This window comes from Poeciliopsis prolifica, unplaced genomic scaffold (genome assembly GCF_027474105.1).
Source record: "Poeciliopsis prolifica strain line A6 unplaced genomic scaffold, Auburn_PproV2 SCAFFOLD002, whole genome shotgun sequence".
Taxonomy (NCBI): Eukaryota; Metazoa; Chordata; class Actinopteri; order Cyprinodontiformes; family Poeciliidae; genus Poeciliopsis; species Poeciliopsis prolifica.
In genome coordinates, this window is record NW_026562377.1 from 19,747,793 (window position 1) to 19,764,245 (window position 16,453).

Consider the following 16,453-nt stretch of genomic DNA (forward strand, 5'->3'; position numbering starts at 1 on the left):
TTTAGACAGGTTTCCTGTTGCAGGTTTCTCTCCGGGTACTCCGGCTTCCTGCCATAGACTGAAATCCACTGTTTAGTCAATTGGCCTCTAAATTCTGTTAGTATGGTTAAAACACATTTTTGTGTTTGAAAACCATTTTGTGGGTTTGAATCAGTTCCTGGGCTCTTCTGCCTTCACGGCTTGTTCTCCTGCATCAGTGGGCTCTCTCCGGGTTCCCAGGCCTCCTCCCAAAGTCCTTACTGGTCTTTGCCTCGAGTTTTCTCCCCTTGCTTTTACTTAAAGTCGTTTTGGCTACTAGAGCCTAAATTCTGTTCAGCAAATGTCAAAAATACATTTTGCAATTATTGCGTAAATATCAAAAGTAGTTTTGTGTTTGCAGGTTTCTCTCCGGGCGCTCCGGCTTCCTGCTCCAGTCTGAAATCACTGCTTGTTAATTGATCTCTAAATTCTACTTAGGCAAGTAGAAACTTTGCTGCTACTTAATTGTTAGTTTATAATGATTACATAAACAATATGTCTCCACTTATATGGTTAAACTGAAGGGGAGACTGTTTAATGTTTACAACTGAAACATTTGTATGTATTGTCTGGAAAATTTGAAATAAGATTTTAATATTGATAATTATTATGGCGTTTAGTTGCACAACTTTATGGACTCGTTCATGGCTGTTTTCACGTTTATTGCGCCGTTCCTATTAGTTTCGATGTTTGATTTTATGCAGCGCAACTCGAAGCTCGACGTCAATCAGAAGACAAATATTAACCTGATATTAACAAAGACAGAGCGCGACGTTTCATCCGGGAAATGATGGACGGAGAGAGTCTAACTAAAATGTCAGACAAATTCCGGGTTTTATGTTTTTTTTATTAAGCCCAAAAACCGCGACTCATTAAATCTACAAGCATCTTTTAAAAAAACAAAGCTGCTTATAATAACCGGACTTGGCGAGCGAAACTCAAAATAGTTCCTGTTTTTCCTGCAACAAAATACGCATCTCCCTCCACTGTTTATGTTTCTGTCGCTGCTGATACTGTTGCATGGACTCTCCAAGGCGCGTAGAAGTAAAATTTAATGACAAAAGAAAATAGATTTAGATTAGTAACTGTTGTCTGACTACTGGATTTAAAATTGCAACGCGTTAGATTACTCGATACTGAAAATAGTAATCAGTTTTTTATACATACATACATACATATATATATATATACATATACATATGTATATGTATATATATATATATATATATATATATATATATATATATATATATATATATATATATATATATACACATATACATACATATATATATATATATATACATATATATATATATATATATATATATACATATATATATATATATATATATACATATACATATGTATATGTATATATATATATATATATATATATATATATATATATATATATATATATATATACACATATACATACATATATATATATATATATATATATACATATATATATATATATATATATATATATATATACACATACAGAACTGGTGGGCCTCTCTACTGGTCCACCAGTTCTGGGTACACAGTGGAGTGCCGAACAGACTATTGCCTACAAATAATCACTACAATCGGGTCCAACAATACATTTTGTAACAACTTTCAAATGAAATTCATACGATCTTTTCCTTATAAATAAATAAAAATCAGAAAAATAAACATAGACAGCAGTCAAATTTAACTAATAAACTATTTAACGGTAACCTCTAACTGAAACAGGGAACAAACAAACTGACACGCTGGCAAATACAACAAACCGACAACATAACAAACAAACTGACAAACTTAACTAAAAAAAACTGACAAACATAACTGACAACATAAATTTCTGACATTTAACAAAACATAATTACCTGTAATGACTGGTTAATAACAAACAGCACAGTGAGCCTCCCTACTGGTCCACCAGTTCTGGGTATTGCAACAAAACTCCACGTTAGTCTCAGAGCACAACCACCACTACTGTTCAGAGAGGGACTTTATATATATATATATATATATATATATATAATATATATATATTATATATATATATAATACATATATATATATATATATATATATATATATATATGTATTTGGTTTCCGTTGTTACGGAGGCGTGTCGGTAATTGAAGATACACGACGAGAACGAAGGGTCTCTTGCATGAACTTTACTCCTTCCAGCACAGATGAATTATAACGAAAACTGAGTTGTTCTCACAGAAGAACTGTGTAGCTTCTGGCCTCCAGCTCTGGCACAGACAGCATTTAGCGATGTCTGGGCAGTGAGCGGTGAGTGTCATAACCAACAACAAAAAAAAACATAACGGATCAGCTGATAGATATTGGTTGCTAAGGCAACCACCAACTGTCAAGAGCAGAATTAACAGAAAGTAAAACAACGAATCTGGCGATGCTAGCCTTTCCCCGAGCTATGTTGCATCTACTGATCTTGGCCTGGGAAACCAAAACAGGGACAAAAACACAAAACCAAGCTTAAGATCTAATAAAGTTTTAACCTTCCTTACTATATATATATATATATATATATATATATATATATATATATATATATATATATATATATATATATATATATATATATATATATATATGTGTCAACCAAATTAAAAGTGGTCTGATAAGTAACTGGCATTCCCACAAATAATGACTGAGCTGGTCTAAATATACAACACGGGGAATGGTTTAGAAATGAAATGTTATGCCTGACGTAGCTGAGCAGATTCAGCATCCAGAGATGTTTTCCTCCCCGGACACTGTTACACAGACACATACAAGTGTGTATGTGCAGTTGGACTCGGAGCGCAGCATGTGGTCAGAAGAACTGAAATAGCGGCTCTGACCCCTGCTGTGCTCATCAGTCCTAGTTTGTCAGAGTCTGCAATGCTCAGGAACGGTACAGTGATGACAGCGCTGTGCCTCCTCCATGTGCAGCCTTCCCTTTAAAACATCAACGCACTTCCAAGCTGTGCTGGGGGGGGAATGCGGAGACTCTGGTTGAGGTGGAGTCGAGGTTCCATCGTTTCACTAAAAATCTCTTTTGGAACTCGGTGGGTGCAAACCTGATCTTCAAATGGTGATGAAAGAGCTGGAAAGTCACAGTGATATTTTGGAGATATTTATTTTGAAGAAATTCTATTGCACATTGATAAAACTACCAACATTTATTTCAAATATTCCTTTTGTCCCAATTTGATTTTCTGTTTGAACTTCAGCGAATCAGTTTTGATCAAGTGCCGATGCGCTTTCATGGACCAGTTGGTTTTCTATTTTATTGTTTTTTTTGCATGTTTTTGGGGCAACGGTAACTAGGACTTTATCCTTAACCAGCGACCGGCTGGTCTTACAGTCTGCCTACATTATCCATGGAAGCAACACAGCATATCATATCAATAGTGCATGAGGATGAGCTTTTTAGTTTGTTGAAATTAAAGCAACAGGAGAGGCACACATTTACAAGAAAATCCAAAAATAATTTTTTTTCCATGTGTAGTAGCCTCTACTGTGCACACAAACACACACATACCTAGCAGTCCCAAGCTCTTTCCTTTTAAATGAATTCCCACATCTATTATTTATATAAAAAAGTGAGTTTCGCCTAAAAGTTTCTTAGGTTACAGTTCAAATTATCTCTCAAATCAAATTTTATAAAAGATTAAGTTGGAGTTCTCCAAAATGTTGCTGCTGCTGAAATGATGTTCAAACCAGCAGCAAAGCTGCACAAAACTAATTTTTGAGGCAAGATTTGAAAAACATGAGACCCTGGGTAACATGTACTGTATTTTAATAATGGGAGTATTCTGATTTGACTGGTTTATTATTCATCCCTGATTAATGTTTGGCATTTGTTTAGAATGACAACCAAAGAGCAAAAACCTTGTTTTCAGTAACGTGAAGTCTTCTCTTTTGGGAGCATGACTCCGAGGGAAACCGGTTCCAGATTTTAGAGTCAGTGTTAAAGTTGCTTGGCCGCAATGGTGACTGCTGTGACATCTGCTGACGTCACTTACTCCAACACACAGCTTCCTCTTTTTGCCTCTACTGTCCTCTTGCCCTATCTTTCTCCTCACAAGCCGTCTTGGTAAACCTTGAAGAAATCCAAGGATGCACTGGGTCCTTCGTCCCCATATTAGACGGCATTTTGGTCTAACATTTCAAAAATATGGGCCTCCTGTTTTCATCCCTGACTTGTTTAGTTTGCTGTGGCAGAAATTATAGCTTCTCTAGAACAAATGAGTTGTTTGATTTTGGAAAGCTGCCATGTGACTTCAGCTTTATTATTTATTTCAAGAAGGTGCATGTACTGGAGAGAACCTCCTCAGGTTTTTCAACCATCTCATTTAACACTTGATTATTTCAACTTATAACAAATCAAATTACAGTTTCCTATTTTAAAAAAATTGCATAAGGTAAAGCTTGTCTTGGAGCAGGAAAATCACAGAATATTGTTTCACATTACTTTTTGCTGCCCTCCACATAGCAACAGCCTTTAGATGTTTTGCAATGTTACAATTTCTAAGTCTGTATTCTTGTAATTCTCAGAGTTATAGATAAATGTAGCTGTTACATTTTCTGATAAGACATACTTCAAGCTTTTATTTTAATGTTTTAAAATTAATACCACGCGTTCTTATCTTGGTTCAGTTCAGACGCTGAAAGCTCCCGACTTCCTGTGGGGCTTTCAAAACGTAGCTATATTTTTCAGACCTTCAAGGTGAAATATAGTTTCGATGTTATGAGGCTGCTTTTGCTGATGCATAATTCATCCCTTCTTAAACCATATAACACATGTTTTTGCAGCCATCATGCAAGTGGTATAAATATTTTACACCTCGGACTCATCAAGCTTGCGCGACGATCGCAGTGGCTCCCGTTGAAGACCTAACTTTGGAGATTATTTCCGCCGTGCATATGGCTCCAACCATTCTGCGCTTCAGTACCTCTTAGCAACGTAGTATAGCATTAAAGTTTAACGCTCTTCCCAGGCCCAGGTGATGGCTTATCACTCTCATAGAGGGGCAACACTTGAACAGGCTGAAGCATGATCTCTGTCTCAGCAAAGCTATTACAGGGTTTACTGAGTCTAAGCGTAGCCACGCCACAGCTGGATGAGCAGGTGTGTATGCAGTGCATGTGCAAGGTTGCTTTTTATGTGTGTTGCACATTTATACATGCAGGCATCCCAGTTGAATTTGGAAACCACTCAGATTGGGAGTTTTTAGGATGTGCAACATGGCATACACATGTTCCTCTTTTCGGTGCATCCCAAGGTTGCCAGAAAGTTTTCAATTTCACAAACTTCGCTGAGTTCGATAGTTGTGGCAGATACACTAAATGTCCCACAATCTGGGACCTCAAATCCCAAAGCTGGAACGCTGAGAGCCTTGCATAATCTCTCTTTTTCTGTGTCTGCCCTTCTTTATTTGTCTGTTTCATCCTGCTCTGCACAAGACATCCGTGCCCTTCTTTGGACTCTTCTTTCCTCTGTTACTTTTTCTGTGTGGCAGAAGACAGACACACAGTAGGGAATGGGCAAGCAACCTATTTTAAGACTGGTGTGTAATTAATCATAAGCTGCAGCCAGCATTAAGACATGAAGAAATGTCTGATAGCTTCCCGCATCCCCCATTTGATGTTTTTTTTCTCTCACCCTCTTCTTCATGCTAAATTTTAAATCTCTCGTCCCTTTTTTTTTTCCTGCAGACCAGGGCATAAGCCTTATCCCATTTCCCCCTCTTACATGCTCTTTTAATCTGTGTTTCTTTTGCATATTAAAGTTTTGCTCAATCATTCCTCATTAAACAGCATTTAAAAGGCATTGGGAAACTAGAAAAGAAAATGCTCTAATCTAAATATTTTAACACAAAACTAGCCCTGAGTTTGTGTATTCAAGCTAAGCATTTTCTTTGTGGTAAGATGCTGCTTTCGTCACACAATCGATACCTGGAATTTTACCACGGAGCCTGCAGGCTGTTCTTCGTGGACAGATGGTGATGAACGCAGCCCCATTTGGGTGTAATAAGTCGTTACTAATTGTCTGCAGATTGGATCAATGTCCTGTTCTGTTGCAGCTCAGCTCACTGTGTCACCACAGACAGCGCGACCACCATATTTCACTTCTCACAGATAGCTGCTAGAGGACAAGTCCTTTTAAAGTCATTATTAAGGCAATTTCGCTAGGACCAATTTAATTAGGCTGAGAAATGGTTTCTTTTAAAGAGAAAATTGGACCAATAGAAGGACGCTTTCAGAGGCGTAAGAACTTGCTCGGCCTCAGAGACATAAATACAAACCATCAAAATGTTCTCAAATCCCAAACAGCTTCTGACTGACTGATTTTTTTAAATAAATTTTTTTGACAGCGATAAAATAAAAAAATGCTGTGTGTTGCATTAATGGAGATTGCAGCAGGAGCTGCAGCTACTTTATCACCCACTGTGGAATGACTGACAGCAGAAACGTCCATGAGAAGCTCACATCTGCGGCTCCTGAGACCTTACTTACCATGACAGCTTGATGAACTGGAGCTCGGCTGTCAGCTATACTCTATGTGTACCACCACAGTTTTTCCTTGGTCTTTTCCATGTGTCTGTCTCAGTGGTCACATTCCTGCTGTTTGAGGTGTTGCACTAATGCTGCATGCAGGGATTCGCAGACGAAAGAACAATGTTGTCAGTACTCTGCCTACTACCCTTCAAAATAATCTGCAATAGTTTTGCATTTTGGAAGGGTTTCCTCGATACCTGACGAGTATTCACAACACTTGAATTTTGTATTTTTTTTATTTTATTTTTTTTTACTTCTGAGTATTACATAAGTGAAATACATTGTGGAATATGCTTCCAATGTGAAACAGTGAATATTTTGCCTGACATTAAAACTGTCTTGCTACATCACAAGTGATTTAACCCTGTGTAACTGTTGTATGCTGGGTTAATGTCAATATTATACATATATATATATATATATATATATATATATATATATATATATATATATATATATATATATATATATATATATAACTGATAACATTAATGAAAATCCCACGTTTTATATATGTAAATGCAGGCAATGTGGGGTTCTGATTGTGAATATTGTAAAACTGTGCAGATTTACATTTCAGTAAAACCAGTAGAAATAAACTGCAACATGAAAAGAAGCTGTGTTTTTTACTGTAATCTTTTAGTTCTTGGGACAGAGTGTGATCTCAAAGACCGGACACTGTGGAGGTATTATTGTTCTCGATGGAAAATTGTCTTGCTGTCTACATCTGCCGTCCACACGGCTGAGTCGGTCCTCTGAAATTTGTCGAGTTTGTCATTCACAGCCAGACTGTTTGTCCCACCGTAGCTAAATGGAATGACACTGTCGCCCTGCTATTATATAACACACAGAGAAGTGTTGAGTCTCCACAGACAAATGTGGCCCTGTCTGTTGTGAGCAGCGGAAATTGCAGTTCAATTCTGTGTCCTGTCAAAGTTGGCAATTTTTTTTATTTTTTTTTGTTTCTTTTGGTCCAAACAGATGAAACAGGAAAAAGAAATACTCAGTCCTGATAACTGGCAACTTGTTTAAGTGAAAGAATAAAAATCAAGCAAATGTGGGGTTATTGCAGAACTTAGTCTTAGTTGTCTGCAACGTGTGGCTCTTTGGACCTCCCATAATGGCTCTTAATAACTTTGGTGAAAGAGACGGTTCAGATTTTTAAACAGTTGTTTTAATAAAATACCTGCAATAAAGTCTCCTAACAGAGTGACTCTAACAGCACCAATGATATTTTTGTACATATTCTTCTTCTCATTCGGTTAGAAACTGTTCTTTTTTTTTTCTTTTACATCGTTTTCCACAGATATCAACCTCCTATAGAAGACAATGTATCCAACATGTTTTGCAAAAGTTTTCTGTTTTTATTTATTTTAAGCCTAAACAGATACATAGTTTGTGGGTGGATTATGTCAAATTGTTAAATTTCCAATGGTAATTCATGTTCTGTTCAGTAAATATTTCTGAAACTTTACACTGTATTTCCCCAAGTTTCTGTGTTTCTTTCTCTTTTCTTTCTTCTTTTTTTTTCTCTTTTCTTTATACAATACTCCCTTCCTCATTACTCTACAAGGAAGTAAGGAGGAAGTTATGGGGAAGGATTTACCAATAACTTCCCCTCTGTGTCTCTGCCTCTGCTGTTGCTCATTCACTAATTTAACTCATTTGTTTTACATGCCAGTAATGACACCCCCAAAACTGAAGCCTCTCTGTTCACTCACTTTTGAGGCAAACATCAACACAAAAGAATTGTAGTGTGTTGAGAATGTCCAGATCTACTTTCTTTTCATAATTTCACTATTTTCTGAACACAACATTCCCAAAGTGTTGACGGTGGCAGCAACATGAATTATGTACTTGAATTGTTGGATGTAGATGAATGGAGCTAAATTTTGGGCATGACTGTGCCCAAAATTGATTGCAATTAGAGCTGCTTGCTTGACTGCAAATAGGGACTATTTGCATTCTCTAAAGTGGCCCAGAGACTGCAAATAGTTAAACATCAGGGTTGAAGGTTCACCTTCCTGTAGGAGAAGAACTTTAAACATGAGACCAGAGCTGCCATAGCTGGTTAGAGTAAATCACAGTCATGTTAGAACCTCAACCTTCTTCAGAATCTAAAGATTTCAATAGCTGTTCACTGAAACCTTCCAGTACGACTGAATTTCGAGTTGTTTTGCGATGAAGAATGGGCAAAACTTCAGTTTCTAGATTGCTTTGTTGGCCACAGAAGAGATGCCACTGTGTGAAGCTGTATGCATCATTTCCCTCACATAAAATCAAAAGAAAATACAGAAACGTTTGTGGTTGTATTGTAGCAAAATGTGAAAACGTATGTGAACAGAACGTATGTGTTGCATTTATCTGCCCCGTATGGTCCCTTAGTTATGGTTAGACATGTACGTATCTTGATATACACTCGCTTATCTTTGTACATGTCTGCATGAATAAACAAACTCACAACTAATTGAGGGCATTTCCGTGCTTCCATGTGAATTGCACTCCGTGCTCCACTCAGCATCACCCATGCTCATACATCAGTAAGTGAGCCTGGGTGTTATTATGGTGAAAGAACACCATATATTGGATAGCTTGACAGATTGTGTCAGGACCGTGCAATCCTATCAGGACTAGAAATTAAAAAGACACTTAATCTACCTAGTGCCTAACAGTCTCTCTCTTTGCACACATAATAGCAGAAAACTCTGTGATAATCATTCTTTGCTCTAACTGTCCTTGCCTTAGTCTCCTTCTCTCTCAGTCAGTCCTCTACTAAAATTTAAGAGCGGTGATTATAATTTAATCCCCTTAATCTCCGCCAAAGCATTTCCCATGAAAACACACAGAGAAGTCGCCAGCCGCCTAAAATGAGTGTATTGCACTTAGTGCACAACAGCAATATAGAATATAAATGGATTTCTGCGCCACTTATGAGCAACTAATTAATTTGGACGTAAACTCACTGAGTTGTGAGAGAAAAGAACAACAGGAAAGAGCGGGGACCCTTTCAAACGGACATGATCTGTCGCCTTGTGGAAAGAAAGAGAGGCAAGGACAAATCAGCGGTCCGTCAGCCCACTCTGCTGCTCCATCTCTATTAGACAGCGTGGGCCGTCTGTCAGACAATGACTTGCTGCTGCTCATGTTCTGGCTAATTAAGGAACATTTGTAATTCTTTTTCTTAAAAAAAACAACAACAACAAAAAACTTGAAGTTAACCTTCCTGTACCTTCTGCCCATCTCTTTGTACAGAGGAGAGTAACCCGTGCCAGACCAGCCCCTGTCTCCATGGCGGGAGCTGCCTGGAGGAAGGCGACAGCTACAGCTGCTACTGTCCTCAGGGCTACTCTGGAGAAAACTGCGAGATCGGTGAGTCTCAGCCAGGTTAAGCCAGAGTGCAGACACCTCGTCTAGGTGTCCATATGGCTTGGAGCAGAAAAATCAAAATAAAAATGTGGGGAAATAATGGCTGCCATATGCTGAGGCCAACATCTGTACTCCGCTGTGCATTGGATTCATGAGGAAAAATGCCAGCTTCTTTCTGCAGGCTTTGTTTCCAGTCTGTGTCTGGAACTCTGGATCCAATCTCAGAGAGGCGACAGGTACGCTTGCAGGTCCAGGGGTTTTGGGCCAGGCTCCCTGATTTAAAGTGAAAAGGGAATATCCATATGCTGGAAGCCAGTTGTGTGTGACGGAGACTTTTGGTGGTGTAGATGCTCAGCTGTGTGCGCGATTATTTCCGCACAAATGTGTGTGTTTTCACCTTCTGCCCCGTGAGAAGTAGGCAGCTCATCTTTCCACTCAACTGTGAGATGGGAGAGTGTGGCTGACAGAAAATGATGGTGCAGTGATTTAGGTGTATGAGCCTTTCTGTCCGTGTGTGTGCATGTGTTTGTGTGTGTGACAGCGGCAGGCAAGGACAGACTGTCCACAGAGGAGCTGTGAGCTCAGCGAGGGGTGGAGTAGCTGATTAAAGTGCAGTGGCAGCAGGCAGCACGAATTGCTGCAATGACAAGACAGAAAACAATAAAAGAAAGAATAAGAAAATCTATGAAAGAGGATTTGAAAAAAATCACCAACAGCATCTCAGCTGAAATTAAGCTGCCTCTTAAACAAGTCATTCATTATAGTATTTGGACGAAGTGTAATATCTTTCGTACATTGCGATGCGTTGTCGCTGATTCCCAACCAACATTGTTGTACTCTCAGTGGTTCACCTACCCATATACGTACACATTCAAACACTGATTTAGGTAAGCTACATTGTAACCACATCTGGGACCAATTGGCAAAAGCGAAACTGTAATACAGTCAGTGCCACTGGATCCTGTGAACTTCACCAGCAGACGGGCAGAGCGGCAGCTCAATGTTGCAACTCGTAGCCCGTAGAAAAACAAACAGGAATAGATGATGATGTAAAGTTTTGTTCATCTACTTACTATAATCTAAATAGAGGAGTTGGGATCTTCCCCTGTTGAGTAGAGAAAGAAAGTAAGATGGAAAAGTTTATTAGACTAACAAATGCAGTGCACTGCATAATAAATGCACTTGCAGCCCCGCATTGCTTCACTCCTATCAATCCCACAAAATGGAGCTGGGAGACTTAAAAAAAGAAATGCTTAATAATGGCAGAAGTTATGTTGCTTAATCAAACAGTAGTCAAAATAGAGAAACAGTAAAAGCTTTTTTAAAAGAATATGCCAGGAGAGAAATACAGTTCCTCCAGTGCGTTCCCTGGGATTTCCTCGTTTTTGGTACTTCAGAAACACCCAAAATGCATCTTGATGAGCAACCTGAACCACCTCAGCTGACTTCTGTCAAACAGGAGAAGAAGCCATTTTTCTTAAAAATTCCCCAATGCTACCTTACCGTATCTCAGCCACTCAATGGAGGAAGTTAATTTCATCCACTGTAACCATAGGTTAGAGTCAAAGTGTATGAAATCAGTAAATTGATAGCTTTTTGGTTCAGCTCTTTCCTAACACAAGAAATTGCGGCATTTACTCCATCATTGTAGATGAGGCCCCCATCCATCTATGTCCTGCTCCCTCCTGCTGCTTATAAATTAAACTCTTGAACTCGTTGCTTAAGGCTGAGACTGACCCTTGACCTGAAAAGAGGAGTTCACCCTCATGACCTCTACCATAGTTTTCTTCTTTATTTTAACCCTTCATTTTCTGTACTCTGTAGAGTTTTGTTCGTGTCGGTGATACGTGTGATTATCTCAACTGTTCATGGATCAGTCCATTACCCTGTGTCTGTCTATCTGTTGTATCCTCTCACCTGGGTTTGCTATGGCTGGTGCCTATCTCAAATAATCAATGGGCAAGAGGTCAGAACACCCTGGACAGGTCAGCAGTCTCACCAGCAACTAAAAGCATTTCTGGCCTGCGCAATCGTTAAATCCATTTGGTGTGTCAAGTATGCATATCGTTCATTCTCTTAATGCCTTTTGTGAGATTTTTTTCCAAACTGTGGATTTAAAAATGAGAGCCTGAAGCATTAATTTCTTCAGGGAAAATGTTTCACATCCATTCTTTTTTTGTGTTTGCAAGAAAGACGCTGTGTTTTTCTCAGACTTTTTTTTTCCCAGAGCTTCGCAGACCTTTCCCTTGTTCCTTTGTTTCAGTAATTCTTAAGTAATTGCTAAAGCAAATAATTATTTGCAGTAAATGCATAGGGTTTTCAGGTTTAACATTCCACAGAGGATCTTGATGTTGATGCACAACCTTGTTCCAGCGTTTATTGATGCAAAGTTGTTGCAAACAGCACTCAATCTGGCACATCGATTGTGGCTCCTGGGGAAATAACTGTGGGTTGAACTGCTTAAAAATATGGATTTCTTACAGGAACCATATGATATGGATGTTGAAGAAACTCCAGTTTAATGTTTTTGCCCTTAGTTTAGTCTCAGTTTATCCCCTTACATTTCTTAGAGTGAAAAGTTCAAGATTATTCTACTGCTTATTAATAAACGCCTTTATGTTGGAGCTCTGTAAACCTTATTGATCCACACACACACAATAATGTGAGCTGCGGCTTTGGGAGTCACTACTCAAAAAAGGTCAAAGGCTAGATGAATAAGGTCAAGAAGGGCATATTTTCCTTTGGCTGATTACCAGTAACCTTTAAGGTCTAACAAAAAAAACCCCTCATTATTCCTTTGGAGATCAATCAACCAGAGGATTGATCATTTTTAAAGTTAATGCCTGTGTGTAGGCATTATGAGCCTATGCACACAGGCTCAAAATGCCTTGCTTTTGTCGAGATTATTTTGATGTTTTATTAGGCTTAAAATAATTGCAGCAGTTCTCCACAGGAACCTGAAATAAATACTGACATTTATATCAGGGTAAAAATATATGACAGTCCATTAATACTGTAATTTTCTGTTAATTGATTACTTGCTTGTCCTTCTCCTTGGGCATATTTCCTTCTGGAGAGTTTAACTGCACTTGTCAAATATTTTTAAAGTGTGTTCATGCTGAGTAATCAGTTTAAGAGCTGTGCAGTTGCTTGTTTTTATGGCCAAAATGGTTAATTTACTCAATCGGTAAATGGTTCAGTTTGCTTTTGCCAGTGCAACAAAAACACTGGCTCAGAGTCTCCCAACCCAAAATTTATTCAAATCAATACAGGATTCATTATAACATCTGATGTAGGTAAAAGAAAATATTTCTTAAGCTAATATTAAAAACCCCCTTCAGGGGCATTTTGTTCCCCAGATTTTGCCCCAAAACCCTGGACAAAGATTGTACATTGATATAAAACGTAACATCACTGTGACACAGCTTTGCGGTTCTGCCACTCTCCGGCTGCTATAAAAAGGATTTCAAGAGATCCCTCACAACAAAATCCCCCCCCCCCCCATCGTGGTCTTGTCGACGGTTTTCCCCACCTGGGGAAACACGCACACCTACAAATCACATGAACAGGCAGGTTACTTAGATATCAAGTTGTAGATACCAGTTCTTCAACTTAAAAGCTACATTTATTCAGTAGATTGTCAAGGATAAAGCCTGGGTATCATTTTTTGCAGTAAAAGTAGCACATTTTAAGGTAATTGTGGTGCAACACATAAAATTATCTCATAAAAAAGAGAGATTTCTGATTTTTGCTTATTAATCCTTCTGAGTGCAATTGCAAAGGTCATGAAGAAAAGTACAACAAGCCAAAACATTTTTATAAAATTTCAAGTTTCACTGTGCTCTGTATTTATCCAAATAACTGGCTTGCATGCATTCTCTGACAGGTGGATTAAAATGCTATGCTTCCTCTCACACAGAGGCTGAAACAAGTTTCGGAGAAAAAGAAACCTGCATTTGTAGTGAATTGCAGGTTTCCCTGTAAATAACTTATCAGAAGCCACAAATGTGATTCTTATGGCAAATACATAGAAACAGGAAGCAGCAGATCAAGGAAGCAGCAGAAAAAATATATTCCTATTTAGAGTGCTAAATGGTCATAATTGCTTTCACATTGAAATAAGGTTTTCTAAATTTTCTGCAGTCGCGTGACATTTCAACTTGTCTTTAAGATGCAGTAGGCCATCAGGTGGTCCCAACTCTGTGTAGAAAGATAAAAAGATTTAATGGAGAAAAATGTATTATGGCCTGCTATGTGGTTATAATTCATCAAGTGCAGTAAACACCATTTTTCTGTCTGATAAATCCTTTTTTTTTTACTTAAACCACCAGTGGCTGTCAGTCAAAACACAAGCAGTATTAATCTAAAGTTCTGCTTTTTTTTTTTAATCCCACTGATGATAAACTGTAGATCCTGCAGCTGAATATAAATGATTAGTGAGTCAAGTCACAGCCTGACAGCTTGATGGCTCTGTGTTATTGTGACAATAATACATTCTCTTGTTCTTCTCACATGAATATTTGTTTAGAATTGCATGACATGCAGACAGCAGATTTTATACCAATGACTAAGAAAAAAAGGTAAATAATAATAATTTAATAAAAATGTCTTTCTTTTTCATGACATCTGACAATAAAACAACCTAAAGAAAACCATCATTTGTCATGCCACACCAACAGCACCAACATGTGATGCCGCATTTTGTCCTGTCTTTCATTTTTAAAAAGGGAAATACAAACAAATGCATGATGCTGGATCCTTCTGTGTGTTTTGCTTTTGTTTATGAATATTTTAAATGTTTCATTCACAAACAGTTACTGCACAATCTTTAAAAAGTTGAAAACTAATGTGGTAGTGAGCCATGCTTACTATTTTGTGAAGATAAAGATTCTGTAGCTTTAAAAAGATTCTTCAGCAAATGCACCTACTGTGAAATTATAAAAAGCAGACTGACCAAGGAGAATGTAAACTAAAGTCCAGTCATGGATTTGCTCTGCAAGTAATTGCAACTTAAATTCCTGTTTATATCACATCGTTCTTTACAGTTATCAGTTTGTCACTATGCAGTTTATTCCTTCAAGTCTTGACAGCAGATTAATTCATTCTGACACAAACACTAAAAATAATATGCAGTTATATTCAATAAATTAGAATATTAATGAAAAGTTAATGTGCTCTATAGCTCGGCTCTCAAATAAATCATCGACTGATGTAATAAAGCTTTTATTTCTGTTAATGATGATTATTTCCTGCTAACAGTTAATGACAACATGACATTTAAAATTTGAATATTTAAAAAAAAATGCATAAATGTGGGTTTGGTGAAAAATATGTTAAATAGCAGCTTAAAGTTTGTTTTCTAAAGGTAATTTTAATCTGGCAAAATAGCCTCTTTGGAACCCATTTTCAAATTAATTGAATATGACTCTAGACATTTCTCTTATATTTGGTATAGAAAGTGAATAAGTAGAAACAAAGATGGTCATGATGTGTGGGAAAGGTGCACACTGCTTTTCACTGATTTTCATTTGCTTCTTTAGCGGTGAAATCTTGATTTTTGCTCAGTCTAGTTGATCAAAAAAAATGTGCAAAGATAGCCAGTATTTAGGTGTCCAAACACCTACATCCGAAGTGCAGTCAATATGTCACAACTTAGTGATCCATGTATTTTATTCAAAGTCTTTCCTGCTTTCTGACATTTCTCATCCTTCTCTCAATCTAAGGTGGTAAAAAAGCCTGAGAATCAAAATTTAAACCATTAATGAGGTTTAGCCTGGAATCACATTTATCTCTGTTCAGAGTCAAACAACACTAGGTTTGAAGTTCTGACATTGAGTCAACCCCACATTGAATGGACATGGAAACAAGACATTTTTGAGATGCCAAACGAGCAAGTAACTGTTTTTGTTTGTTTGTTTGTTTGTTTGAATCTCTCTGCCGCCCCCTGACAAAATGGCACCCTGAGTATGCAGTCATGTCCTCTGGCGAGTTAAAGCCCAACATTCATGTTCTAATTCACTCTTACAGATTGATTTTAGCAGAATTTGTCTTTTGATTCTTTAAAGATTTGATCCTTTAAAACATCAGAATTATGGACACAACAAAAAAGTACAAAAAAAGAAAAGCAATGAAGTTCCAAGACCTTAAAAACATCTAGGATTCAAGAACCTAGAAATCGACAGGATTTCTAAGTGTTCTTAGAACAAGTCTGGGTTTTGCTTGGTCAGAAGCGCCTGTTCCTGCTCTGTTCAAACATGGATGTCTGTGGTAGAAAAAAAAAAAAAAAAACGTATTAACCTGACTCATCTGTCTCTCTTTGTGGGTCAGGAAATCGCTTTGATTTTAAATGGAACACGAGTTGGGCAAATTATTTATGGTCAGCTGCTGGAAGACCTCAATCAGCCCATCTGTCCACAAGTTAAGTGAGAGACAGAGAGCTGGGGGGGTGATAAATTCACGCCGTCACCCATTTATATTCTGCTGGATGACCAACAAC

The 16,453-nt window shown here is 37.8% G+C and overlaps 1 protein-coding gene across 2 annotated transcripts in view; it reads left to right on the top strand.

Annotated features, from left to right (window-relative positions):
- The window catches only part of ncanb (neurocan b), a 150,150-nt gene that overhangs the window by 85,713 nt on the left and 47,984 nt on the right, over positions 1–16,453 (top strand). For both annotated transcript variants that reach the window (XM_055053145.1, XM_055053155.1), the window contains exon 10: positions 9,844–9,960. In XM_055053145.1, the coding sequence (XP_054909120.1) occupies positions 9,844–9,960 (117 nt within the window). The remainder of the gene's footprint in view (positions 1–9,843; positions 9,961–16,453) is intronic.